Source organism: Copadichromis virginalis, linkage group LG15 (genome assembly GCF_057382275.1).
Source record: "Copadichromis virginalis isolate Kocher_CV1m ecotype Utaka linkage group LG15, C_Virginalis_male_GT1.1, whole genome shotgun sequence".
Taxonomy (NCBI): Eukaryota; Metazoa; Chordata; class Actinopteri; order Cichliformes; family Cichlidae; genus Copadichromis; species Copadichromis virginalis.
In genome coordinates, this window is record NC_140632.1 from 41,918,738 (window position 1) to 41,929,447 (window position 10,710).

At 40.4% G+C, this 10,710-nt stretch overlaps 1 protein-coding gene across 1 annotated transcript; it reads left to right on the forward strand.

The window, feature by feature from the left end:
- Positions 1-8,610: 8,610 nt before the first annotated feature.
- Positions 8,611-9,990, forward strand: LOC146693086 (serine/threonine-protein kinase pim-2-like). The gene is made up of 4 exons (XM_085431185.1): positions 8,611-8,795; positions 8,906-9,075; positions 9,401-9,583; positions 9,704-9,990. The coding sequence occupies exons 1-4, from the start codon at positions 8,611-8,613 to the stop codon at positions 9,988-9,990; spliced, it is 825 nt and encodes a 274-aa protein (XP_085287311.1).
- Positions 9,991-10,710: the final 720 nt, after the last annotated feature.

The window sequence follows — 10,710 nt, forward strand, 5'->3', positions numbered from 1 at the left end:
AGACTGAGGAGGAGCTTCTTCCCGCAGGCGATACGGTCTCTCAATCACACCACCACACAGTACTGACCCACACATATAGTTCTTACACACACACTGGACATTCTGGATATTGTTTTCACTTCATTACTTAAATCACGCTGCTGTTATTGTGTATATATTTATTTATATTCCTTCATACATTCTTATATAGTTCTATATTGTGTATTTTGTTGTACAGTTATTTTATTTTCAACTTTAATTTATATATTTTATCTTATTCTTCCCAGTTAAATTTACCCTTCATTCTAATTTGTGTTGTACAGTTATTTCATTTTTAACCTTAATTTATATTTTATTCCTTCTTAGTTAAATTTACCCTTTTTAATTTTTCATATTTATTTCCTATCTTATTCATAGCCTTTTCCTTTTTTGTTTTCTTTAGGTCACGAGCAGTTGTCCAAGCATTTCACTACATATCGTACTGTGTATGACTGTGTACGTGACAAATAAAATTTGAATTTGAATTTGAATTTGAATTTGAAAATCTCAGCCCACACAAATATATCAACAACAGTGATAACAAAACGAGTCAGACCTGTTACAGATCGTCAACTTTTCTTTAATGTCAGGTGTGTTTCCAGAACCACTAAAAACTGCTGTAATAAAACCTATACTGAAAAAGGACAATCTTGACAAGACACAAATGAACAACTACAGGCCGATCTCAAATCTCCCGTTTTTAAGTAAGATCATTGAAAAAGCAGTTTCTCAACAGCTCAGTTACTTCTTAAAACAGAATAATTGCTACGATGCCTTCCAGTCAGGTTTTAGACAGAACCACAGCACTGAAACCGCTCTGACCAAAGTGTTTAATGACATATTCAATGACTGGTTGTGCCACAATTTTCTCCAGCTAAACAAAAACAAGACTGAGGTAATGGTCTTTGGCGCCAAAGAAAAACGATTACAGGTCACCAGAGAACTTCAATCTATACATCTAAAAACCACAAACCAGGCGAGAAATTTGGGTGTAGTGATGGATGCAGACCTAAACTTAGAAAAACACATTAAGACAATAACAAAGTCAGCTTACTATCACCTCAAGAATATATCAAGGATAAAAGATCTGATGTCTCAACAGGACCTGGAAAAACTAGTCCATGCATTCATCTTTAGTAGGCCTGATTACTGTAACAGCATCTTTACAGGTCTACCTAAAAAATCAGTCAGACAACTACAGCTCATTCAGAACTCTGCTGCTCGAGTCCTCACTAAGACCAAAAAAGTGGACCACATCAGTCCAGCTCTGAGGTCCTTACACTGGCTGCCTGTCCGTCAGAGGATAGACTTTAAAGTTCTGATGCTGGCCTATAAAGCTCTGAATGGTTTAGGACCAAAATACATCAATGACCTCCTGACCCAGTATGAACCATCCAGATCCCTCAGGTCATCTGGATCCGGTCTTTTATCAGTTCCCAGAGTCAGAACCAGACACGGAGAAGCTGCATTCAGCTTTTATGCTCCTTATATCTGGAACAAACTCCCAGAAAGCCTCAGATCAGCTGAAACACTCAGTTTATTTAAATCCAGGTTGAAGACTCACCTGTTCTCAGCTGCATTTGAATAAAGCACCAAATCCACACTTTAAGCTTAAATTTCAAAACTTACATTTAACTACTGATTTTATCTACTGTTCTGATTTTATCTGTTTTGATTTTATATACTGTTGTTTGTTTGTTTGTTTGTTAATTAGTTAGTTAGTTTATTTGCTTGTTTTATTCAATTTTAAATCATGCTTTTTATTTGTTCTTTTTTCTAATGTCTCTGTAAAGCACTTTGAATCACCTTGTTGTTGAATTGTGCTATACAAATAAACTTGCCTTGCCTTGCCTTGCCTTTATTATAAATAATCCTAATTACACATCTTGCTTCCTTGTTTGTGTCATGTGTCACTAAAAATACATTTTATTTTAGTTTTATACATTGATTAATGACCTGCAGAATCTCCTTATCCTATTAGGTGTCCATAATTGTCACTTAAAGTCGAACTTTATGCTTTCTCCCTCTTGAAAGTGTTTACATCCTTGCATTACATACTTGAGGTTCATTTTTTGCTAATAGGTTTCTAAAAACCTCTCTTTTTCAGTGCGCCCCAGGGCAGTTGTGGCTACAGTGTAGCTGCCATCACCAGTGTATGAATGTGTGTGTGAATGGGTGGATGACTGGTTGTGTAAAGCGCTTTGGGGTCCTTAGGGACTAGTAAAGCGCTATACAAATACAGGCCATTTCAGGCCATTTTAAAAAGAAACAGGCAGATTTAGAATATAGCATGCAGCGTTCTATAGATGGATACATAAAAACACTTTATTTGTTACATTTATGATAAATGGATTTGAAAGTAGATAAAACACATTTGTGTCGGCCTTGGCTCATAGTTCTTGTCTTTAAATGAACTTTTTCTGTCTGTGTTTGAGGTCCTGCACTCTCAAAGACTGAATGAACCAGCATTGCAGCCATGGGTCACTGTGAGCATCACAGGGAAGGTTGAAGCCGCCCACTGCAGCTGTCGCTGCTCTTCTGTTTAATGTAGAAGCAACAGTGCTGATCTGTGGCACAAGGACTGTTACAGATGAACCTGCATACTGGGTTTTGCTGGGTAATATGACCAAGATACAGCCAGAGGTTGGCCATAAGGTAGACTTCTCCTCTTCAGCTGCCCCAAAAAAAGGCTCTCGATCAAAACATAAACAGACCATTCGTTGTGACAGGTAAAAGGAGCCGTCCTCAAAAAAGAAAAGTTCCACCTGCTACTGTGGAGGAGTTGGATCAACTGATGGGAAAATATTTTTCCAAGCATAGTTCTGTTCTGAATAACCCATAATGTTTTAATTTAGGGGGGCATGTAAATAATTTGCATTTACTGATTATGTCATGGGCCGTGGTGCGCGGGCACGAAAAGATCCAGGCGCAGACTCCGCGCTAACAGAAAAAACACTTTATTGTAACAACGAAAGGCGACCCGGGGAAACTAGGGAGCAAAACAAGAAACTAAAAACCCGGGGAAACGATGACACGAGGAAGCCGGGATCGGGACGGTGGGAGGGATAGAACGGGACCATGGGAGCTCGGGAGGGAAGTGTGGCAGTCCGTGGGGGCAGGAAGTCCGTGGGAATGGCAAATGGGCCAGGTGAGCACCGCGAGATCCAGTTGAGCCGGAGGACAGGCAGGTAGCAGACGCCGAGTAGAAACCACTGTGGCGTGACTAACGGACTGGCATGGAGCATCCGTCAGTGCCGGGTTAAGCAGATCTCCGTGTAGTCACCGTGATGGAGAGCAGGTGTGCTGGTGATGGCCCAGCCCGGGGGTGTGGCTACCCGAGCATCACGCATTCCACAGACACAGGACCACGGACCATGACAGATTATGTACTTACTAAATACCACTGTTCAAAAGTTGAATAAAGAAACAAACAAATGTTTGCCTTTTTTTAAAATTAAAACCTCTTTGTAGAACATCACATCAGTTACAATGTAGAATCAATGTCAAGTATAGTTTACAAACGACAAAATGTTCACATAAAATCATGACACCATTTAAATAATATCACCCACTATAGCATTCTGTAATTTACCGTCTCTTTTGAAAACTTATCACTACATATACAGCACAAGACTTTTAAGAGTATTTCACAAGAGCATTTTCCCCTGGTTTTACTACCACACTGGGTCACATGTTCACCAAAACGCAGCACACCTTCGCCATCTTAGAGTCACCTTTTCACCCTCACATGGAAGAAGTAACCTGATTGGCATGGTGGTATGTAGCATGTAGTTTGAAACAAAGATTTCGTAGTGCCCCATATATTGGAACCCAGTCAGGATTTGTTTCATTCATTTCATTGGCTGGTTTGCTGCAATAATGAAAAACAATTAGCAACCCTATAAATAGAAGGTAGTTCTGCATGTTTGTTCTAAATTGCTATGACCTCAGAGCGCATTGAAAATAAAACTAATAGGGTATAAAGAGTCTCACAGCTGCTATCCAGGCCTTCTTTTGCTAACATCCAACACATAAGCTCCCTCATGATGATTCCAGGTGAGGAAACAATGAAAAGAGAGCCAGAGCCCTATTAACGTACAGATCTAGAAAGAAGACGCTGCATTTTTAACTCTGAGGGAGATGGGGAACGAGCCTATTTCCAAAAAAAGTGGAGTGTGTTCCTTTAAGTACTGTATTGTATACAGGGAGTGAGGAATTATTAGGCAAGTTGTATTTTTGAGGAATAATGTTATTATTGAACAACAACCATGTTCTCAATGAACCCAAAAAACTCATTAATATCAAAGCTGAATGTTTTTGGAAGTAGTTTTTAGTTTGTTTTTAGTTTTAGCTATTTTAGGGGGATATCTGTGTGTGCAGGTGACTATTACTGTGCATAATTATTAGGCAACTTAACAAAAAACAAATATATACCCATTTCAATTATTTATTTTTACCAGTGAAACCAATATAACATCTCCACATTCACAAATATACATTTCTGACATTCAAAAACAAAACAAAAACAAATCAGCGACCAATATAGCCACCTTTCTTTGCAAGGACCCTCAAAAGCCTGCCATCCATGGATTCTGTCAGTGTTTTGATCTGTTCACCATCAACATTGCGTGCAGCAGCAACCACAGCCTCCCAGACACTGTTCAGAGAGGTGTACTGTTTTCCCTCCTTGTAAATCTCACATTTGATGATGGACCACAGGTTCTCAATGGGGTTCAGATCAGGTGAACAAGGAGGCCATGTCATTAGTTTTTCTTCTTTTATACCCTTTCTTGCCAGCCACGCTGTGGAGTACTTGGACGCGTGTGATGGAGCATTGTCCTGCATGGAAATCATGTTTTTCTTGAAGGATGCAGACTTCTTCCTGTACCACTGCTTGAAGAAGGTGTCTTCCAGAAACTGGCAGTAGGACTGGGAGTTGAGCTTGACTCCATCCTCAACCCGAAAAGGCCCCACAAGCTCATCTTTGATGATACCAGCCCAAACCAGTACTCCACCTCCACCTTGCTGGCGTCTGAGTCGGACTGGAGCTCTCTGCCCTTTACCAATCCAGCCACGGGCCCATCCATCTGTCCCATCAAGACTCACTCTCATTTCATCAGTCCATAAAACCTTAGAAAAACCAGTCTTGAGATATTTCTTGGCCCAGTCTTGACGTTTCAGCTTGTGTGTCTTGTTCAGTGGTGGTCGTCTTTCAGCCTTTCTTACCTTGGCCATGTCTCTGAGTATTGCACACCTTGTGCTTTTGGGCACTCCAGTGATGTTGCAGCTCTGAAATATGGCCAAACTGGTGGCAAGCGGCATCTTGGCAGCTGCACGCTTGACTTTTCTCAGTTCATGGGCAGTTATTTTGCGCCTTGGTTTTTCCACACGCTTCTTGCCACCCTGTTGACTATTTTGAATGAAACGCTTGATTGTTCGATGATCACGCTTCAGAAGCTTTGCAATTTTGAGACTGCTGCATCCCTCTGCAAGATATCTCACTGTTTTTGACTTTTCTGAGCCTGTCAAGTCCTTCTTTTGACCCATTTTGCCAAAGGAAAGGACGTTGCCTAATAATTATGCACACCTGATATAGGGTGTTGATGTCATTAGATTAGATTAGATTAGATTAGATAGAACTTTATTAATCCCTCGGGTGGGTTCCTCTGGGAAATTCGATTTCCAAAAAAGCACAGCACCGACAGAAGTTACAGAGTTACAGAATATTATATATATATATATATATATATATATATATATATATATATATATATATATATATATATATACACACACACACATATATATAAATACAGAGACAATATAAATAAAATATACGAAGGGGATAAATAGAATAAATAGGAATAAAAATAAAAATACAAGTGAATTGCACATTTCAAGTATTGAGTCTATTGCACCGTTGACTATTTACAAAAGTATTGCACAAAAGGTATTGCACAGTGAGGTGAAGAGGCACTACAGCTTAGTTGTTCCCCCCTCCTTTGTCCTCCTGTTTCCCCTCCCTCTCCCCTCCAGGGAGGAGTTAAACAGTCTGATGGCGTGTGGGACAAAGGAGTTTTTAGATTAGATTAGACCACACCTCTTCTCATTACAGAGATGCACATCACCTAATATGCTTAATTGGTAGTAGGCTTTCGAGCCTATACAGCTTGGAGTAAGACAACATGCATGAAGAGGATGATGTGGACAAAATACTCATTTGCCTAATAATTCTGCACTCCCTGTATATTGTCAAAAACTAAAGTGTACATAGCAGTTGTTGTATCTTGTTTACTGTATCACTGACAGATAATTTCAAAGTCAAGTGAACGCTACATTATAGTGAGATATTGTGTAATGTGAAATACTGTAAGCAAATGAATAAACAACCTCATTCTTGCTAAACCTTTGACTCTGTTTTGTTTGAATCCAACTGTTTTTTGCAGATGTAAATAAAACATGTTGTTACTTTTATTATTATTAGTCCTTTATTTATCCAGGTAAAAAATCTCATTGAGATTAAAAATCTCATTTCCAAGAGAGACCTGACATCATAGCAACAAAAGTCACATACCACATAGGTATATAACATTTAAAACAAATACAATATCCCATACAAACATGTGTAAAATATACAATAACAGATCAAATTAAGAGTACATTAAAAACAATCAATTTTAGTATTATTATTATCATCATCATTGCACTAAATACATTTTAAATAAAGGATACTTTGATATACATTCTACTGTAAGGTTGGAAATGTATTTTCTTCACCCTAAAATATATTTTGAAATGTATTTTGGTTTGAAACAAATATATTTTCAATTTCAAAAATATATTTTTTGAGCATCACAAATACAACATATATTTACCACATATTTGAAATATATTTTGGCCAGGAAAAATGTAATGTATGGGTATAGTCACTGACATAAAGCGATTCCTAGAAAGTAGATTCTGTTCATCTGGATGTGGTATTTTCTGTGAGCGAAATGTTTCATCACTCATCCAAGTGACTTCTTCAGTCTCAGCTGAAGTCTCAGGTAGTGATGTTAATTCAGAGTGAGCTGTTTAAATAACAACACAGCATTTTATATCAGCAGATATGGTGGGTGAAATTCAAAATATACTGACAGCTCTCCAAGTAAGACTTCAGTATTAAATAAAACGGTCCGGTTATGAAGTGGAACTTTAATCTCAGCCAAATCGATTTGCTCAGGAACAAATAAAACACTGAAATAAACATAACATTTAGATGTTATCTCCATCCACAAAAGTCACAGATGATGAATGCTCGATAAAATGGGGGTAGCGAGAACATTTTGAGCTACTTGACTTCGATGCGTCCTTTGAATTGGAACAGTACTTGGTCTGTGACTGATGATGTATCACAAGTCCGCATATTGAGAAACGCCTATGGACTGCATCGAGATAATAGGGAGGAACACATCGTAAACCGTGTGGTGTTTTTGAGTTTCTTTGGGTTTCTGTTGTTGTTGGGTAATGTTTGATCTCTTAAGTGTGAGCAGTGCACTGATGTGAGCGAGCACTTCCTCAGTCAGTATCACTGCGGTCCTCTGCTTGGCAGTGGAGGTTTTGGCTCAGTGTTTTCAGGACAGAGGCTCTCTGATGGACTACATGTAAAAAAAAAATACACACCTGTATTTATTCATTTAAAAAATTTGCACTTTCTCTCCATTATCATTATTATTACAGTTCAAGAAGTTTATTTTATTATTTTATTGTTTTAAAATATTTTACTCTTTTTTTAACCATCCAGGTTGCCATTAAATTACAACTGACAAGTGGACAACACTGGTGAGTGATACTTAAAATAAATAAATAAACTAAATGTGTACAAAAATGCACAGGGTGTTTTGAGTGACACATGTGAAACAAAGCTACGATTGTTTAGCTCCGTCTTCTGCTGGTGGCTCAGGGGAGCTGCAGCTGTGGTGTGCAGTGGTTGAGAAATTTGTAACAGTTAGGGTACCTGGGTCGTTGACTCAGCGTTTTCAGTTTTGTACCTTTCTTTGTGTTCTCTTGGTTTATTACTGTGAAGGTTTTGGTTTCTGTATTGCATTTCTATTTTCCACGGTTCTTCTTGGTTTGTGATTTTGTAGTTCTTATGTTTGGGTTTCCATGTTCCCTCTGTTGCAGTGTCTGAACTTACTGTCTGTAAGTTCAGCCTGTGTTTCCTGTTTTACTTTGAAAGTTCGTATCTCATGTTAATGTGTCTGGTTTTGGTTCCTCTGTCCCGTCAGCCCTGATTTTCCCCAGCTGTGTTTCCCTTCTGTCTCTCATTCACTGATTGCTCCCTCTGTGTATTTAAGCCCTGTGTTTTCCTTTGTCTGGGTCATGATATACCATCTACTATGCTGTGTGTTCTGTCTTCCTGCCAGCCTGCCAGTTCAGTTTTTTTGGTACCTTCAGTTTAGTTATTTTATGTTTCAGCAATAAAGCTGTTTTGACTGCACTATTTTGCTCACGTGAGTCTGCACTTTGGGTCCTCCTACCCACCACTCCTGCATGCACACAGCTTAATCTTCTTCTTTGTTACGTCAGTCAGATGAGATCAATCACGTTCCCATGCAGATTGCACCGCTGCAGCTGCTGTCAGAGGACGGGGGGCACCCTGGGGTCATCCACATGCTGGACTGGTTCGAGGTGGAGGGGCGGGGCTTCCTGCTGGTGATGGAGAGGCCTCTACACTGTCAGGATTTGCTTGACTTGATCACGGAGAGAGGAGCTCTGTCAGAAAGCCTCTCACTCAGGTTTGCGCTCCCGCCCACCACCTTTGAAGGAGGTTGAAAGGAGGTTAATGCATTCTGCTGCAGTCGTTTAGATGTCTGTTAACATTCTGGTTCTTTGTTCTTCCCAAAAGGATTTTCCATCAGGTGGTTGAGGCGCTTCTATTCATTCACTCCCGCGGCATCGTGCACATGGACATCAAAGACGAGAACATAGTGGTAAACACCATGACGATGGACATCAAAATCGTAGACTTTAGGTATGGGGCGTTGCTTAAAGACGGCATGTACAGCGAGTTTCAAGGTAACCAGTCATTCTAAGGCTACATCCACATGTACACGGGTATTTTTGAAAAGTGCACAGCGTGACATCAAAAATGATGCACACCTTTGACGTTGCGTGACTAAATCTCAATTTTCCTCATCCAGACGTAAATGGAAAAACTGAGTTTTCTAAAAACTCCACCTTGGGAGCAGTTTGCACAGAAAAAGCTGCATTTTCCAAAATACCCGTGTACATGTGGACTTAGCATAAACCTATAGCATCTTTTCCCCCTTCCCCTACAAAATTCCTCCCTGTGCCGAGTTTCGCATTGTAACCCTCCTCTCCTCACTTCCTGCGTCCTCAGGAACCCGTGTCTACAGCCCCCCCCCCCCCGAGTGGATTGCGTCAAAGCCCTACAAGGCAGTCCCCCTCACCGTCTGGTCTTTGGGGGTTTTGCTATTCACCATGGTCTGCGGCTACATTCCCTTCAAGAATGACGATGAGATTTACAAAGCCTGCCCCAGGTTCACCAGGCCGGTGTCTACAGGTGAGCCTCAGGTTCTCCTCAACAGGCGTTTCCTCCAAAATCACTGTGGTTCAGGGTCACATCACCCCTCCTACATGTATAGTAAATCTTTTCAGAACCTTTCTCTTTTTTTCCCACCAGGATGCCAGTCTCTGATTCATTGGTGTCTCTCCTTCCAGCCTGAGGACCGTCCCATTCTGAAGGAGATCCTGTCACACTCCTGGATGAAAGAGGAGGAAGAAGAGGAGGGGAGGCCTGCGGGAGGAGCACGGCTCCCTTCCCTGACAGTTCCTGCGAAGTATCAGGACTCTGGACTGTTTAGGACTTTAGATTTGCAGATTGGACGTGGTCCTTATCTGCTTTCAATTAAGCCTGGTGGCACCCTTAGCTGGAAATTATTTTTCTATATGCGTTTGCATATTTATTGATTATTTATTTTTGCTTGGGTTGCTGATTTTACACCAGACTGTGAAGCGGAGTTTCACCGTTTTTTTTTTTTTGTTTTTTTTTTGTTTTTTTTAACATTTAAGTTGGGTTTGTTTTTTTTTTTGTTTTCCTTTACTGAAACCTGCAAGCAGCGACTTTGATCAGTCCCACGATAAAAGTGGAATTAAAGATAAAGTCATTTCATCACATTCTGTTTTCTGTTTGACTGACTGGAAATATACAACGTTGTAGAGCTGCAACACATTTAATTGCCACTGGACATGGCAACCTAGGTTCCCTCCGGTGGCTGACGACCACCATGGGTTGTTAGATCTTGTTATTTTGTGCTGCTTTAACATCTTCTGACACTTTGTGCCAAATTGACCCTCAAGGGGGCACATATTCCACAAGGACTGTCAGATTTGAATGACCCAGCAGCTTCAGAGAGGCACAGGGGGACAGACACAGAGGCAAAAGCCAGGCACATAGAGGCACAAGACACACACACACACACACACACACACAGGCCTACAAAGATTAAGAGTCAAAACGTAAAAGCATTAAACCACTTCTCTGTGTCACACTCTGCCTGTCAAACACGTGGCCACTGTAGCAGCTGCAAACTGCTCTTATCTAGCACTCGTAGTAACACAAGCTAAACGTATGCCCTCTGTTGTTCTGTTGCAGCACTGTATACCGCCTTAGCTCATAGCCTTCCACTC

Coding starts and splice junctions, on each gene's coding strand:
- LOC146693086 (XM_085431185.1), top strand. CDS start 8,611: ATGCAGATTGCACCGCTGCAGCTGCTGTCAGAGGACGGGGGGCACCCT. Junction 8,796..8,905: donor TCAGAAAGCCTCTCACTCAG/GTTTGCGCTCCC, acceptor TCTTCCCAAAAG/GATTTTCCATCAGGTGGTTG. Junction 9,584..9,703: donor CACCAGGCCGGTGTCTACAG/GTGAGCCTCAGG, acceptor TTTTCCCACCAG/GATGCCAGTCTCTGATTCAT.